This window comes from Papaver somniferum, chromosome 1 (genome assembly GCF_003573695.1).
Source record: "Papaver somniferum cultivar HN1 chromosome 1, ASM357369v1, whole genome shotgun sequence".
Lineage (NCBI taxonomy): Eukaryota > Viridiplantae > Streptophyta > Magnoliopsida > Ranunculales > Papaveraceae > Papaver > Papaver somniferum.
In genome coordinates this window covers 56029464-56047794 of record NC_039358.1, presented here as the reverse complement: position 1 = coordinate 56047794, position 18331 = coordinate 56029464, and the positions used below count along the sequence as shown (strand labels likewise).

Genomic DNA, 18331 nt, shown 5'->3' with positions numbered 1-18331 from the left:
CGTAAACAAATTCAGGCTGGGCACAAGTAGATAATTTGGTACCCAAAGACCGCCCAACGCCCGTTTTTTATACGGGCAGGCCAGATCGGACCGGACATGCCACTATTTTGAATTTTTTTTTTTTTAAGTTTAAATTTTCAAATGAACGGTATTAAATACAATATCCTTTCCTTTCCAACATCGCATATCGTAAGTGATAGTATTATTTTATATTTAAATTACACTGACAATTTTTAAATTTTAGCCTATAATAAATAATTAATTAGAGTATAATAAACTTTCTAATAAGAAAATATATTACCATTAATGTTTTGAAAAGGTTAATTATAAGTAAAAAAACAATTATATATTTTATTTTTCTTGACACAAAATTGACAATTATAAAATTATAACTTTTAAGTCTTTTTAAGAGGATATTAAATGATTAATGGCACATAGAAGGCTTTCAGGCCGGGTATCAGGCCGGGCATCATAATTAATCGCAAAGCCCGAGACCGCCCAATAAATTAATCCAGGCCAGGCCGGATGGTCCATGACGGGCCATAACAGGCTTTGGACTACTTCGGATACAGGCGGGCTCGGGCGGATACAGGCAGACCGAGTATTTTCGGGTATTATTTACACCCCTAGTTACCAATCTTAAAGGGAGGATTATCAATGGTAGAATTCTGATCAACAGGAGATGTCATAAAGTTTGCTGCTTCATTCATGTCAAGCCAAATACGAGGGGCGGAGCCAACCCATTGCAAGGGTTGGCAGTTGCACCCCCTTGATTTTTGGAATCTATGCTATGTCTTCCGTTTTTTAAGCCAAACAAAAAAGTGAAACAAAGTTTGCACCCCTAAAATCTCAGCGTTTGCACCCCCTCAAAGTTCAAATGAAAGCACTTCACTTGTTTCTCTCATCATAGTAATAGGAGGGGAAAAAAAGCAAAAAAGGTAAAAGTATATATCTTCTTCTCTCAATTCTTTTCCCCAATTATATCGCGGCATTTAGCGCTTAGGTAATATGGTAGAATCAATTACACTTCCTACCTGCATGCTACTTTCTTTTCTTTGGTGTTGGTTGTCCACTGCTCGGTAGAAATAGAATCAATTGCACCCAATTGACTCACCACTGTCAAAGAAAGTTTCCCTCCATCCACCATCACATCTACTCTATTTTCAGCATCTGCTTGGTGGCCTTTAGTTGCTATGAATGTTTTTTGCTAGTCTTTTTACGTTGCATTAAAAAAGAAAATTGTAGCCCCTCTCTTAAAATCCTAGCTCCGCCCCTGCAAGATACCATCAATAGGGAGAGTCTTCATGAATATGGCAATCTCATTTGTCCAGTAAGGTCCTGTTGCCGGGTTAAGGAAATCAAGGAAATGGACATCTCCAGGCCAGACCTCGCCTTGATAAGGTTTCCCGCCATACTTCATGAATATATCTGCTTCGATTCCTTGTGTGTATGTTCCGTATGTCTCGTTAATGCCAATTCCTGTTCAACATCAGATTGTAAGTATTTATAAGAAAACTAGGAAGTTTGAATTCGTATCGAGAAACCGTTCTTTTTTATGCATTTTGCTTACCAGGATCCACAATGACGACATATTTCAGGCCATTTTTGTGAAGTTTATCCACAAAAGCATTCATTTTGTCAGCTGGGAAGTTGACGGGATCAAGAGTGAAAAGCTTGTACTTATCCATGTAATCAATGTCTGTGCACATAACTTCAAGAGGGATACTGGCATTTGCATACCCAGCAACTACTTCCTCAAGAACAGATACACTTTTATATCCATATCGGCACTAATGAAATCCTGCATAGACGTACGTACACAAAATTATTATACTAGGATCATTTTGCATTCAACGAAAAAAAATGTGCACATGTGATAATAAGTTTCCTTACCAAATGGCCAGTATGGCATAGGAGAAGGAGACGGATGAGTTCCGTATACTGGTTGATAACAGCCTTTGGTGAAGGACCTGCAAAGAAGTAGAAATCCACAACACCTCCAATAGTCTTGTAGGTCAATTTGGAGTCCTCGTACAGAATGTCCATTCCGTTACTGTTGAGGAACAAAACACCATGAGTATTTCCAGCTGCGTCGCCTTCCTTCATCCGTGATCTAACATCGACATAGAACGGGTGAGATCCGTACAGACTGTTACTCTACACTAGGACTAGGAGTGTTAGAATTCCACAAGGTTTTCTTGTCGCCGCTCTTCATACGGAAAGTTCTCTTAGTTTGTTCACCTAAACCGTACAAGGAAGATTTGTTTGCTGGTAGTGAGGTGGAAATCTGAATGTACTGGTCCTTGAACACAAACAAGTTTCTCTTAGGATCTTGTGAAAGGACAATAGTTCCATATCACTAGTTCACGCATAATGAACTTAAAATATAATATGGAAGGGCCGCTCCACTGATTGAAGTTTGAACTTCTATACCTTGTTTAATAAAGAATGGAATTAATGGTCCGTACCATTATCACTGCGCACCTTCTTAACTTATCTCTATCACCTATCTATCAAACTGCGTCCTTGCCATAACACAAAATTTCTGAAAAATTTGCACCACCTCAGTTTTATGTGCCATCAAATAAACCCAAACACAACGAGAATAATCGTCGATAATGGTAAGAAAATAATGTGCACCGCAAGAAGATGGAGTACGATACGGACCCCGCACATCACAATAAACTAAATCGAAGAAATCATCTGCTTTATTCTCACTAACAGGAAAAATAGTCCGAGTTTGTTTAGCTTTAAAGCAAATATCACAGGATTCATTAAGGAATTTCTGACAATCAGCTTTATTTGTACCCGGAAGTAAAGAAACAAGCTTATTAGACGCATGGCCTAAACGTCTATGCCACAAAAAATAATCTTCTCCAGTAGATACTCGATTTGCCATAATGAGTGTTCCACAGTGAAAGATATAGACCCGTCTCGTTCCACACCCACACCAATCACCGTCCTCGTAATACGATCCTGTATTACACATAACTTATCAATCAAAGTAACAGTACATTTTAAATCTTTAATTAAACACGCTAAATAAATCAAATTGCAGTGGAGATCAGGAACGAATAAAACACGGAATAATTTCATATTGTTTTCAAACACCACATTGCCTTCGCACGCAGCATGTGAGTATGTGCCGTTCGGAAGCTTTATGGAAGAAAACCCAATTTCATGAGTTTTAAATAAATATTCTTTACTTTCAGTCATATGTCGTGAAGCCCTTGTATCAAGAATCCATTTACCAGAAAGCTTCTCCTTCGATTCATTGTTCGAAGTTTTAAGGATTTTCACAATGGTTTCCCATTGAGTATCAGTAAGAATATTAACAAGATGTCGACGATCTTTTGACGATAGAGATCCTCCACCGGAATTAGTGGTTGTGATCGCTAAATTAGCTACAACAGTCATGATGTTAATCTTCAACACAAATTTCTGATTCTAAATTTAAAAATATTTTGTCTTTCCTGGCTCAGATGCCATGTTGAAGTCTGCGGTCATCCAACTCAGAACCAATTGGAAATGAGTGTAGTGACCCTTCCATATTATATTTTAAGTTCATTATGCGGAAACTAGTGATGTGGGACTATTTTCCTTTCACATTTCTGTTGCATTCCCTCCTGTAATGTTGAAGAGAACATCTCCAGAAGATTTACGGGTGACTGTAAAACCAAAGGAGGGATCATTATGGATTGCGAAAAATGAGATCAAACCCTTCAATAGTTAGAGTTGAGTTCTATTCTGATTCTGAAGGTGTTGGGGGCTCAGCTATTAGTGGCTCAGCTGTTGGGGGCTCAGCGGTGTCAAATAAGGAATAAACAAAAGTGGATTTTGCATTGGCATTCCTAGAGATAATCTGTTCTGGAACTTCCCATCTCTCGTTATTCAAATCCGTGATATGCACTCACAACCGATCAGCGGTATCGAAGCTGCATATGAGCAAACAATGTGTCAGAACAGTATATGCACATAAAAAAGTAATGAAGCGCACAGTAATTTCAAGTTGATGGCATTACCTGGCTCTTTCGATAAATCTTGAATGGAATAACGGGAAGAAGGTTTCGGTTGTTCCTAAACACACTCAGAAGTGGGCACCTGTATACATAAACCACAACTAGCCACGTGGAGGAAAAGCTACATGTGTGACACATGTGGAGAGGAGACATCAGCCTTTGATGACACGTTGTTACATCTAAGCGCCCTGCTTTCATCCCTCGCCACATCGATATCAACAAATAAATCCCATCAAGACTTAGGGACACCTGATAAACAAGGATTCGAGAAGTACCATAGAGGATCCGAAATCTACTTTTCCCCATCTCTAGGTAGGTACAAGATGAACGGAGCAGATGCATGCTACTGACAAAGAAGTGACTACGGCACGGACAACTGTCTGACGCGTGCGGTCTGACCCAACCACTTGCATTTAATGCTACGAGCCTAGGTCACGTGTCAAGAATTTTGTGAAGCGTGAGGGGGATGGTCATCGTAGCAACACATGACCGTTAGAAGGATCGGGCAATAACAAAGCTCGTCATCGGTACCAACACAACTACCAAAAAGATAAGATTCAGATGAGTCAGAGAGATGGGCCCAAGACAAGAACTCTATAAATACCCACCTCGACTAATGGAGAGGGGGTCGACAGAAATTCTAGAGGAGAGAGAACCAAGTTAGAGATAGAGAACTATAGCTAGGAAGAGAGATCGTGATTGTAAGTATTGAGTTTATCTTCTCATCATACCTTCGTTCCCTACACAGAGTTATTCGACTTAGTATTGTAACCTTATATGATCCATTGTGAAAATCAACACCCCCATGGACGTAGGCCTTAGAGCCGAACCACGTAAATCATTGTGTATTTACTTTATGGTTCTATATTTTCTGCTCATTATGATTCATCACGTCATGCATCTTTGCCACACAAAAACGATGATGATCCCGACGGCTCAGAGTTCCCCCTGGCACACATTTATTCATTGTTATTACGTTTGTCATTGTATATTTAATTAATGCGAACATCGATTGTGGGCACGATGTTCACCATTGTTACATCTGTGTTTACAATTTGGCACTAGAAACAGGGACGCTTATGTCCCGGTAAAAGATTTATTTTATCATGTGAATTTTATTATTTGCAAACGACGCTGTCTCTATACATCCTTTTCACCAAAAGCGAAAACCCATGGATCTATGTTTTTATTACCGAAAATCCATGGATCTATGTTTTATTTACCAAAAACCCATGGATATATGTTTTTATTACCAAAGACCCATGGATCTATGTTTTTATCGCCAAAGACCCCGGATCTATGTTTTTGTTACCAAAAACCCATGGATCCACGTTTTTATTACTAAAAACCCGAGGATCTACACTTTTCTTACTAAGAACTTGTGGATATAAATTTTACTTACAACAAACCCTCAGATCTATGTTTATTCTGCCAAAAGCTTTCGGATTTGTGTTTCTCTTGGAGACCTTATAAAACCCTCTTTTTCGGATTCGTGTTTCAACCAAAAGATTTCGGTTCCTTCTTTTTCGGATCCATATTCTATTATGGACACCTTCGATTTATACGATCGCATGATTCTTTTTGCATGCATCTAACGATATTGCTTTGTCTAAAAGTTTTAAAATTTGAGTATTTATCAAATCACAACATATTTTGCTTCACCACATCATCGTCATGCTTACTGGAAAAATTTCACGGATACCCTTTCCTTGTCAACTCCCTCAATTTTGCAGGACATGGATAAAACAAAGGACATCGGGAAGGCGAAAACATCGTCCAAAGAGACACCGAGGACCACACCGGTTATGACACGGAGCAAGAAGAAGGGTGAGAATCTCAAAGATACTAGGAGAGACCCAAATGTCGTAGAAAGCGTTAACTTCACCGATACAGAATCAATAGCGGCGGCGGGAACGAAGGCAGCGGCAATAAAAGCAGCAGCGATAAAAGCAAAGGCGGAAAAATTGAATGCAACAAAAGCAGACGCAGAGGAAAAAGCAGCAGAGCAACGAGAAGTCGTAGAAGACTCCATGATACAACAACCACTTTATAGGATGTCGCGGACCGATGACCAGAATCAGCCACTGCTGAAACCAAACACGATGCATCAAGCAGCTAATCAAATTCCTATTGGTGTTACCAAAGCAATGATACTGCATGGACCAACAGAGGACCCGCCCGTACCGTTGATCCAGACTGTGGAAGATGACCAGACGGCCGTTGTGGTCATAGGACAATCAGGAACGCCAAAGCAGGGATCCAACCCGTCTATTCATTTAGTTGCGAAGCTAGAAGAGATGAAACGGAACCATAAAGCTTATCAGGACGCCGTAGCACTGCTGGCACGAGAGAATCAACAACTTAAAGAATGAATGGATCAAGATGCAAGGTCAGCGGTTGTGCATGCAGCACAAGACAAAGCTATCTCCAAAGCCCCGGATCCCAATCAGGACCGAAGTCGATCCTCAAAATACTGAGCCGCTGGACTGACGTCCCGCACACGATAGCAACCGATCTGACCCAGATTGCGTGCCACCAGCTTCGGACTATTACGATGGTAGATCATAAATCTAATGAAACAAACATGCCTTTGGGACGAGCATTTCCTCGCTATGGAAAACCTCAGAAGTGAAACGATGGCCAAAATCAAGCATCTAAAAGAAAAGCAAGGAGGAGGAAGGCTCGAAGAAGTAATGACGGAGGCTGTTACAATACCGCTGACCCCTCATCTAGCAAGAGCTCTCATCCCTATAAAATGTCCGATCTCAGTTTTCGAGTATTATGATGGTTCCAATTATCCAGCAGCACACCTTCGTTATTATAATAGAATGATGGCCTGATGGGAGAGAGATGATGTCGTCATATGCCAATATTTCCCTTCTAGTCTGAAAGGATCTGCACTGTCTTGGTTTGACAACCTAACTCATAATTCTATTGATTCCTACAGTCGACTCACGGAAGTATTCTTAGAAACTTACATGTATAACAAGACTGTCAACGCTGGCATGGACAAGTTATTTTCCCAATCAGTTGCATTCAAGGGAACAATCAGAGAATATACGGACCGATGGCATAAGATATGTCAGGAAATTGGAAATGTTGTTCCAGTAGTCAGCATCAATTGTTACAAATAGGTCTTGGACAGGTTGAGTCCTTTTTTCTTTGAGATCCATAGCAACAACCCGACCACGGAAGGAGATCTTCGAATAATCATTGAAAGGCACGCCAGATTAGAAGAAATCCAACGGGAGAATCTCAGGGCTCAAGTGCAGAAATCACACCGAACCAATTCTTCCGAACAAGCCAGCGGTTCTAAAAGAACAAACTCGACTGAGCGTCTGAGTGAAGACAAAAGAGGACGAAGAGATAATCATCGGCGTAGTGATCAGAAATTTGAGGATCAAGTTTACACGAAACTCAATACCAGCTACATTCGGATCCTCAGAGAAATCATGGATCAAGGGAATCTTGAATGGTCATGGTCTAAAGGAAAGCAGCCACCTAGATCCGAGAAGTCGAGGGACTATTGCGAATATCACTGCTTCAACAACCACCAAACTGAAAATGCAAGAATCTCAAGATAATGATCCAGAAATTAATTGATGCCGGAGAGCTCAAGCAGTACATCCAGAAACCTGAACCCGAAGGTAAACCCAACCGAAGCAAGCAAGTACAGTTGTCTGAAAGTGATAAAACGATCAACACCATTTCTTGTTCGGAACCTACCGGCCCGTCACTAACAGATCAGATAGGAAAGAGACTGAGAAAGCAATTCGAATACTATTGTGAGATGTACAAGATCGATGGAGAAGAAGTGGAGGGACATAAAGATTGGATGAACGCCCCCTTAACCTTTTCTGCCGATGACGTCAATGAGGACATGGAGGACGATCACTTGGTGATCACGCTGCCTGTTTCGGGATGGAACATAAAGAAGATTTTGATCAATGATGGAAGTTCTGTCAACGTGCTATTCTACGTTGCCTTCAAACGATGAAACTAAATGACAAACATTTAATATCTTCTTACTACACCATTTATGGATTCAGCGACACAACAATGAAACCATTGGGATACATTATTTTGGAAGTCAAAGCTGGGCCCATGAAGGTTAATACCCGATTCAGTATAGTGGATGCACCTCCCCCCTACAATGCCATCATCGGGCGTCGGTGGGTACATAAGCTCAAAGGGTAGCGGCAACATATCATCAGTACCTTAGATTCCCAACTCCCGAAGGGGAAATGGAAATCAGAGGAGATCAAGTTACCGCTCGAGAATATCAGGCTATGCAAAATCAGATCAATGCCGAGCTAGAAGAGCAACGACGAGTCCGAAGAAGCAGAAACAAGGCCGAAGCCGAAGATAAAGCCATCGATCAATATCTCGAGGAAATTTCTGGAAAGGTAACGAATGATGGCGTTGTACCCACCAACGAAGCATCAACTTCAGGTACCAAGGACGTCGAGGGCACAACCAAATTGCAATTAAATAACATTCCTCTCTTGGGGGAACCAAAGCCCACCTTCACATCAATAGAGCCGACCAAGGAAATCAACATTGGAACAGAAGAGAATCCTAAGATGATCAAAATAGGAACTTTAATGGATAAAGATCGAGAAGAGGTATTGATCCAACTACTCAAGGATTACGCAAACATCTTTGCATGGAAGCTAGGAGATATGCCAGGGATCGATCCACAGATCATCGAGCATGAACTTCGGATAAAACCAGGTACGAACCCATTCAGACAGAAATTACACAAAGTAGCGCAAGAATATCATCAGGCCGTGGAGAAGGAGCCGAACAAGCTTATGGAAGTTGTATTCATAAAAGAAGTTAGGTATCCTACGTGGATTTCGAACATGGTCATCGTGCCCAAGAAAAACGGCGGGGTGAGTATATGCATTGACTTCACCAAACTCAATAAGGCGTACCCGAAGCATAGCTACCCGCTCCCTAGCATCAACCAACTAGTAGAAGGTCACGAAGAGTTATCTTTCATGGATGGCTATTCTGTATATAATCAGATAGCTCTGGCAAAAGAAGACCAACAACACACAACATTCTTCACTCCGCACAGACTATATTGTTACACTCGCATGCCTTTCGGGCTGAGGAATGCAGGGGCAACATATCAAAAGATGGTTGATGCAATCTTCAAGCCCTGGATGGGGAAGACGTTGGAAGTCTATGTTGATGACATGCTAGTTAAAAGCAAATTGCGCAAGGATCACCTACAAGACTTGAGAAACACACATCATCTTATTTAGATGCAATCATTTAGCCGAAGCTAACAACATTCATCAAGGAGTTTAAAGATACAAGATAACCCCTCTAAAATTCCACAGCCGCACACCCCTCAAGATATGACCATTAAGCACAAGTTCAAAAGAACTCTCCCCAATTTGATGTCATTCCAGAAAGAACAACAACGAGCGACCTTAATTTCAAAAGAAAAGAAGGATTTTTTTTTGACACCAAAACCATATGAAATGATTTTTATATCCAAAAACTCAATCAAATTAACCATAAGTAAACCCATGATTAATTTAATCGGAATACATAATCAAATTAAACACAAAAAGTGATCAATTTAACTGATTGTGCTCAACATAAGTAAACTTACGGAGCAACGACTAAGTTAACCATACAAGAGAGTGATTGGCTTAATCGTTCATATACTCAATACAAGAGAAACTTATGGAGTAATAACTAAATAACCAAACAAGATGATTAATTTAGTTCTAAAATGCTCAACATAAAGTACCTTACGGAACAACCAACAAAGCTAATCAAAAATTAATCAACTTGGTTGTATCGTGCTCAACATGAGACACATTACGGAGCCTCACAATATTACATAAAATATGGATCAGTGAAGATCAATACTGTGGAAAACACAAGGATTCATTCTATCTTCAATCATTATATGCATAACAATAATTAATAGACATAATCCTTGAACACAAATTTTTTTAACCTATCTTCCATCAAAGATTGGCAATATAGGCTTAACTTTGTATTTGTCAAAAGTCAATTCATTCTTTAATCAATAAACGAATACCGATCATGAACGACTTTACTTTTGACAAGATATGGGGCAACATAGTTCACGGACGTAAACACCAATATCCCATAACAAATTGCAATATAACAAATCATAAAGATTAAATACTGCAAAAACATCATCCTCCAAATATTTTTAGAATTTAAACAAAAAACCTAAAAACATGAAGATGAAAATAATAATAGCTATGTGTAGTCACAATCATCGTTATTCAAAGCACTAGTTATTCTTCCAACTAATCCAAAAGGAAGACATACTAGGCAAACAGACTCCTATGCCAAAACCAGACACGAACTAACATCAGACAGACGATTCTGGATCCTCATGAGACAAAGGGTCTTTGAGCTTGTGATCACCAGCATTCATTGCAACATTGGAGAGGTGATTCTCTTTGCGAAGATCGTTGATGCATGACTTTATGAGATCAAGGTCAGCAGTAACCTTTTCCAACTCAGTTTTTCAAAGCATCAAGATTTTTCAGAGTAACAGTGAGCTCTTGTTTTGCTTCCCCAAAGTACTTAAGAAAGTCATGAACAACTTCAGCAGAAATCATATCATCCTTTTCAGCATCCTCATGAACATAAGCAAAATAACATGAAGCATTAGGATGATCTTCATCTATAAAGGTTCTTTCTTCTTGGACTCACCAACAAAACCTTCAAGGAATCCTCTTGCAAAACCACCATAGCAAGATGAAGAAGAAGATATTCTTGACACCCCAGAAACCAACCTAGCGTATGCGTACGTGACTTTTGAAACTCAACAAGTCGGTATATAAGGGCCTCTTAGAGAAGAGATTATAGGGTTTTCTTAACAGTTGACTCGTACCGGAACACGGGTATCCGTTTGAGTACAACATGACCCAGAAAGATAGAGCCCAAAAATAAGGTTATTTTTGCTACATAAAAACATGGCTTTATAAATTCAGAAAAGCACTTTTGAACCTAGATGTAGCAAGAAACAAGATTCAACGGAGGAATTCCTAAAGAAAATGAGAAGCATCTTTAGACCAATACAATACTCTAAGCACAGCAAGTCTGCAATCGTTTCATTATGGACGATAAGAAGATAGCTCAACTTAACAGATGCGCATGCCAAAAGTATACTTGAATATCAACACATCTTACTCAACAGGGTTTTTATGAGTAAGCTCTTCCAATCTTGTGATTAATTAGCACAAGTATGAGCCACGAGCTCATCAAGAGATTTGTGTTTACGGTCAAGTCTCTTTTTCCTCCTATGACTAGAGAGGGATCTCCCTTTTTGTGAGAAATTATCATAAAACTTACTGTCATCAAAATACGAGACATAGTTTGAGTTCTTACCAGAAGAATTTAGGTTTGACGAGAAAGACATCTTGTTGACAAATTCTTTATATCTTTCAATTATCTTCTTCAGATTATCTCCCATTTCATCAATTTTTCTTCTTTCATTTGAACTTCCTTTCTCAACGGGAGCAACGTTATTTTCAGAGACCATCATACGATTTTCCTTGAGACGATGTTTATTCAGACGTCTGTTTTGTTCTCGAGAGTTTGGGGGACTCATTGAACTAACTTTTCTGGTAACATATACAGGGTAGGTACGAAAACCAATTGGTTTAGTCATACGAATGTCATTTACACCTTTAAGAATTAAATCTAAGGTATGTTGAAGTTGAACCAAAGAGTTTTTCTTCAACTTAGAGGTTCCCTTTCGATTAACAGAACTCTTAGTTTCATAGACAAGACATAGTTTCTGATCATCAAGATGAATAGATAGTAAAGTCTTAATATCATCGTTAGAAGATTTCTTCCCTCCATTTGATGTGCAGCCTTTTTGATTGATGGTGACTTCAGGCACATTCGTTTTACAAGAAGGGGTTTCTGTTTTTGCTTCTGAGCATGAACCATCTTTTGTGTCAGAAGTACTTGGCATAATAGATTGCTTTGAGCATCCTTGAATAGAGAGCTTACTCAAGCGATGTTCAATTTCCAAGGCATGTCTTCTGAGGCTAGCTTCAAGAGACATAACGAAGACTGAATATCAGAATTTCCTTTGGATTTGCAATCTCTCATTACACCAAGTAGAACATCGACATGATGTTTTAACCGATTAAATCTATCAGCTTGGATTCTAGCAAGATTTAGAATCAATTGACTCTCTTCAGTTGTTTCCCGTTCATTTGAAGGGTTATCGGAAGAATACATGTCGGTGTTCTTCCGATATTATCCAATATCATCACCTTACAGTTGAAGGGTGTTCTTCCAATATCATCACCTTACAGTTGCCTCAGACCTGCTGTCGCCTTCGTATATATCATCCAATGTCAGTATACCATACAATGATACATTCCACGATGAGAGGGGATGATACATTCCGTCCAAATTGAACATCTGACTTAGGGCGTCGTGCAACTTGTGTCTCTTAAGTAGATTAACTTGTACAAACACAAACAGACATACTTCACTAGTATCACCAATCAGACGGTTTATCATCAACATTTCACCAATAAGTCCTATAAAAACAGAAAAAGATCCAATATTACAATTAGGACAGTCTAGTTGATATCACATATAAATATGCTCTGTAATGAAGTTAAGCTACCGGTAGCATTTTAGCATTTTGTTGGCACTAATAAGAAATTTTACAGCTGGTCAGGTAGCATCGTTATTTCCCTTACGTTTGATACTTATTCTCTACCCATTGCCCATCCTACGAATTTAAATAAACTAGCTAAATAAGTTCTGTAAAGCAACCGAAATGAGGATATATCACATGCCCACTAGTAAATTTCATCAACAGATTGAGCGAGAAGAAAAACACTGTTACCCTTTTATTTACTAGAAGTAAAAAAGTGCTTGTTATGTGTTTAATAAATCTCCATGAAATTGTGCATCCCTCGTGTACAATTCAAAAAGGATTTAATAGTAATGTTAAGGAACGTGGGCCTAGTATATCAGCTGATTAGGAACATGCTTGTCTGAATTATTAAAGGTGTTTTGCATGTGTATTCCTTCTTGCCCACATTCCACAACCATTCACTGTACAAGAGATAATCTAATGCATAACCATTATTGCACTAGAATAGATGCTCTTACTTCTAACAATTTAAGACATGGTACACATAATGCATGTGCTATCCTACCAGGCTACCACGGATAGACTATTTGTAAATGTTTGCCAAGTTTAAGTAGAAAAACCTAGAGACCCTACACATTTGCGTGATATGAAAGGCCCGAAAGCTTCTTCACCTGAATCAAGTATGCTTCAATAGAACGTGAAGAGATGCGAGAACGATCAAACCCTCGCGCATCTTCCATGTCCAAGTTATTTATTTTATCTTAACACCTGCAGTATAGAAACCAAATTTAAACAATCAAGTAAATACGTTTAAACAATTTTAAGAAACACTCTACTGTAAGAAACACCTCTTCCTACACCACCAAAATCTCCACCACTCTGGCTTCTGTTAGACCCACCACCTCCTCCACCACTACCACTATTAGATTAAACAAGTCATTTACCATTATTAATATATAAAAAAATCATTATCAAAACAAATTAAACAAGATGAACACAAATCAACTAATTCGTTACTAGTAAACATTTGAAACACAAATCATACAAAAAAATATTGAAGATTGGAAACTGATATGTGAAATTGATTGAATCAGATTTCGAATTATAAAATCATAAGGTAAACTCGTCTAAACACATAATCTGACTGTTACCTACTTAATTTTCATGGCAATTGTTCAAGAACAGAATCACCAATCAACACGATCTGAAATTCGAGTTGGTTGCTATATCGATTGAGAGGAAGAATCTTTAATTGAGAAACTAAACTCATTAGATCTGTAACAGATAATGAAGTAAAAACAGATTCAAATACATACCTCCTCCACCACCGCCGCCACAACAGAAACTACCACCGGCATCATCATTTCTTCTTGAGCTTCAATAATTCAAACAAGTTCAATACATATCTTTGAATCTGATTTTAGAAATTAATCGGTAGAAAAAAAGTTCTCTCGAACAAGAATATGTTGCTGATAATAGGTTTCCATTGGAATGGCGAGTCAATTGCAGAGGTGATAAAAAAGAACACACACATATTAATAAATCTGACTAGATTTTGTGCCCGTGCTACGCCCGTGCAGCTTCGCAAACTTGGTTCACCAATTCAATCTACACATACAATGCATCACTGCCTCTTTCTTTGAACCATATTTTTTATTTAGTAAAGCTCGGCTTCGCCTCGCCTCGCCCTGTCCCGATATGATTTGGTAAAACTTTGCTTCGGCTTCGCTTCGCCCCTTGACCAGTAAGGCCAAGCAAGATTAACAAATAGTATTCATTGTTATCTATCCCTAAAGTGTACACATGTATAATGTTGCAACATATCGGTCCTAGTGAGAATTCTATAACTGCAGGTACAACATTGATACGACATTCTATATAAGTATAATTTCTTCCCAATGACGAAAATCAGTAAAGGCCATAAACTGTTGCAATTCAGAATAGAGCAAAGATTTGTGCAGCATAGACATAAGGAGCATGTTTATTTCTTTTTTACATGTGTCTCCCCATGATTTTATGCAGCCTGTTTAAGGTCCCATGATTTTTGTTCATCATCGATGAGGTTCTACGGTACTTGTAATAGTGAATATGATGAAGTACTTAAACCAAATGTTGTTAACTTGTTATAGAGTTTCAAATGACCTTTGTAATCACCAGACGTTTGTAATCCTGCTATAAGTCACCCAATAAGGAAATATTAGCCAACAGTAACCTTCGCTCAATGATTTTCTCATATGACAGCGTAGAAGGAAATAAACTGACGAAAACCCGAAGGCTTTTGCTATCTCTCTCCATTGAACATTAATCTGTGAAGATGCTAGCAAAACAAATCACACCTAAAATTCACGATTTAAGGCAACTGAACATTATAGTAATTTTGACATCCCCCGCCAAAACACTCTTTATTGATACTACATTTGCTTTCAACCTAAAAACACAATAGTTTTTCTTAAACTAATCATGGAACCTAAAAATGTCAACCGAGTAAATCATTAGAAGAAAAAAAATATCTGATGGGAGTTGAGTGTTTCGAAATCAATGTCACCGTAATTTTGTCTCTTCTTTATCAGGTCCGGATCAAACCCGCCTTCCTTTTGCACCATATACTTCCCAAGATGGCATTACAAACTAAATTGTGTAGCCAGAGTAGTAAAGCATAATCAACTATACAAACCACAAAACAAAATCAAAAATTGAAAATGAAAATGACCGTAAATGTTCATTAATGTGACTATAACATTTCATACTTCCTACCATACAGGAACGCACTTGGTAATTCGGTATAACAGAAGAAGATCTGTCGGCAATCGCACACATGTTAGATTTTGCATCTGACCAGATATTGATCTGTCGAAAAGAAAACAAAACAGATTTAAAACTTTGATCGTGAGACTTAAAATAGTCAAAGAAGAATGTAAATTTTAGCGGGTGAAAGAGAGTTTATCAGAAGATCAAATGGCTTCAACCTAAAAACACACACAAAAAAAATCTATCACAACCTTAAAACAGTATATATAAGAAATATTTTGCTAGTTAAGTTAATTTAAATTTACGTCATTCTCATTTAAGTAGAGCCCTTGTATATCAGCCGCTAAAGCCATATATCTTACCAACAAAAATGAGATCTGAAGCTGTGAGAGGAAGCGTCTGTTATCATTGATTTGGCTGCACAGCTTCCACTCCTCCACCATTTAAGAATGCCTGGAAAACACCTTTACCAAGGCTTGCAAAAGTATATTTCTATGGTAGAAATGATTTGAAGTTAATTATCTACCATTTTCCAATCTCTGTAAAAGAAATAAGGGATGAACACTTGAAATTACTGATTCAGATGACCCGAACCAAAATCACAAAATCAGAAGCAACCATACATATAATTAGCATCAATCGGTAGAGTTAAAACAAATCCATTAAAAATGACTATAAGTGTAAACAAATTATGCAACCCTACAATGGAAAAAAATTCACACATGGATAAGAAACAGATGGGAATAAGGTTTTGTACGGAGATGAAGTGATATTATAATCTGTTTTTGTGATTGAAACAGAGATGAAGATCAAAGTAATCAAAGATACGCGATTTGGAGTAATTAGGGAGTGAAACTCACATGTCGGAAGAACAAACTGATTAGGGGGAAGCAATTGGAACTGATTTGCAGTTTTGGTCTCTTGTTTGGGGAAGTTATACGGAGTTATGATTTACAAAAAACTGTATAAAAGACACATAAGGAAGATAGGGAGGAACAAACGGAGGTTGTGCCACGTACACGCAAAACTGCATTGCAGCGGTTTTAGAAAGACAAAGGACGGCGGATTAGTGTTTACTTATGGTAAAGGACGGTGTAAATCTTCTCCCGTTTGAACTACAAAATCACCACCCCTCTTTGTGTTTCCAAAATTCAATCCCGACCACTGTTTGTCTCTTCCAAAAAGGCAACTGTGTCATAGTTAATTGATATTTTGTGTTAATACGTAAAACAACACATTAACATATTTATATCACTCCAGAGGCTTTCATTTATATAATATCAGAGAGTTTGGATTTTTGTTATTAGTACTTTATGCAATTATGATTCTTAAAATCGATAATCTAGTTTTGATGTTTCAATTAGGTTGTAATCCTATTAGTTAAGAAGGTAATTAGGTTGGGCGTCACAGTAAAGGGGATTTGTGGTCCGGAGTGTAAAGTACAACCTTAAAACACCATTACAATTGCGCAAAAGCAGCAATTCGCTCTGAGGATCATGTAATTCCTTAACCCTGTCCATAAGCTGAATCGTCTTTTCCACCCTACCCATTACCATGTCATGGCAATACTGTATATCTAAGATGACTGGTCCACCAAGGAGCTTTACACCATTGACTTCCTTACCAATCTCAGCGGGGAAGGTTCCAACGATGTCTCTTCTTGGTTCAATTGACAGCTAATATATCTCAGTTTTGGTAATATTCAAATGGAGACCCCTTGCGGACCATCATCATGAATAATTTTGAGGGATTTAGCGATTTCATGTGTGTCGCCTACGATGGTTTCATCGTCTAAATACCAGGCGTGTAGGTCCAGCGAACACTCCGCAGCAGTTTTCTCTGTAATATGATGTAAAGCAAGGGCACATAGAAGAGGGCCAAGCGGGTCTCCCTGATGTACACCTTGAGCTGACAAAAGGGTTTTTCTTTATTGTAAAGTCTGGCAGGCTTCGAGTAACATAACTCAATCTAGCGTGAAATGATTAGACAATGTGCTCTAGCTTTCCTTGATAAGTGTAGTCCTATCTACCAGGTTAATGCGTTTGAGAAGTCTATAAGCAACATGGTCCGAGTATTATCATCACCTTTCAACTCTAAAATTCGATTGGTTGAGTGCATTATGGCTTCACTGCCACATGGGATTCCAACCCCAAACTGGTATGCACTCAAATATGATGACATGTCCTTAGACACTACCATAGCCGCAAGTTTGGAGCACAATCTTATCCAGATAGTGCCCACAGCTATAAGTCGAATCTCACCTCCAAGTTTAAGTAGAGGGGTTAACGGTGCGCTTGCAACAAATTCACCAAGGGTAGATGGGCACATACCATCCAGCCATAAGTTAACCACCCCTGTGATTGATTTCAGGAGGCCATCCGCGACTGCGGCTGCGGCTCCACTCAGTGCGTCTATAAGGTGTAGGGCCCTGACGCCGTCTCTTCCACAGGAAGTTCCTTTATGAAAGGATTTCAAAACATTGAGTACAACATTGGAGTCCACGGCTAATGCGGTAACCGAAATTGGTTCCGTGGGAAAAAATAGAGGGGGTGCATGCGGGTCCTTCAGTTGAAGATCTTGCAGAGTGTCAAGAGAAGTGGGTGCCAACACCCTAGATTGGTATTGAAAATATGTTTCCATGTTTTGGTTCATTAAAAGAAGGTTAAAATCGACAATTCTGCCTTCTTTAGGGTTGAGAGTTGTCCGTACGTGGATCTTTCTACTTGGTATAAAGGTTTTGTAACCCTACATTTCTTTTTCCTTCCTTGAAAAACTCTTTTTATCACAAGTTTGCTTGTAGAGCTTGCTTTGTGAATTACTCTCACAAATTCATATTTGTATGGAGACTCCAAGCATTATGACTTCTGATGGGAAAAAGGTTAATATGATTGTTAAGCCATCAATCATGAAGGAAAAAGATAAATCTTCGGTA

The 18331-nt window shown here is 38.7% G+C and overlaps 1 protein-coding gene across 6 annotated transcripts; it reads right to left on the bottom strand.

The window, feature by feature from the left end:
• Window positions 1-10600: 10600 nt before the first annotated feature.
• On the bottom strand, window positions 10601-16398 carry LOC113287423. 6 transcript variants are annotated; one of them, XR_003330071.1, is made up of 6 exons: window positions 16260-16398; window positions 15762-15938; window positions 15406-15498; window positions 13968-15315; window positions 13323-13419; window positions 11235-12586 (listed from the first exon to the last, which is right to left on the bottom strand). XR_003330071.1 is itself a non-coding variant. In XM_026536197.1 (3 exons), exon 3 carries the CDS (start codon window positions 12097-12099, stop codon window positions 11257-11259), a length of 843 nt encoding a protein of 280 aa, XP_026391982.1. In that variant the 5' UTR covers window positions 12100-12586; window positions 13323-13419; window positions 13803-13957; the 3' UTR covers window positions 10601-11256. The 6 variants fall into 6 exon arrangements, 3 of the variants coding, with proteins under 3 accessions (XP_026391982.1, XP_026391978.1, XP_026391969.1); XR_003330065.1 differs by having other exon boundaries at window positions 11236-12586; window positions 15421-15498; XR_003330057.1 differs by having other exon boundaries at window positions 13968-15498.
• Window positions 16399-18331: the final 1933 nt, after the last annotated feature.

Bases quoted from the DNA above. Each gene is read 5' to 3' on its own strand.
- LOC113287423 (XM_026536197.1), bottom strand. From the start codon at position 12,099: ATGTCTCTTGAAGCTAGCCTCAGAAGACATGCCTTGGAAATTGAACAT.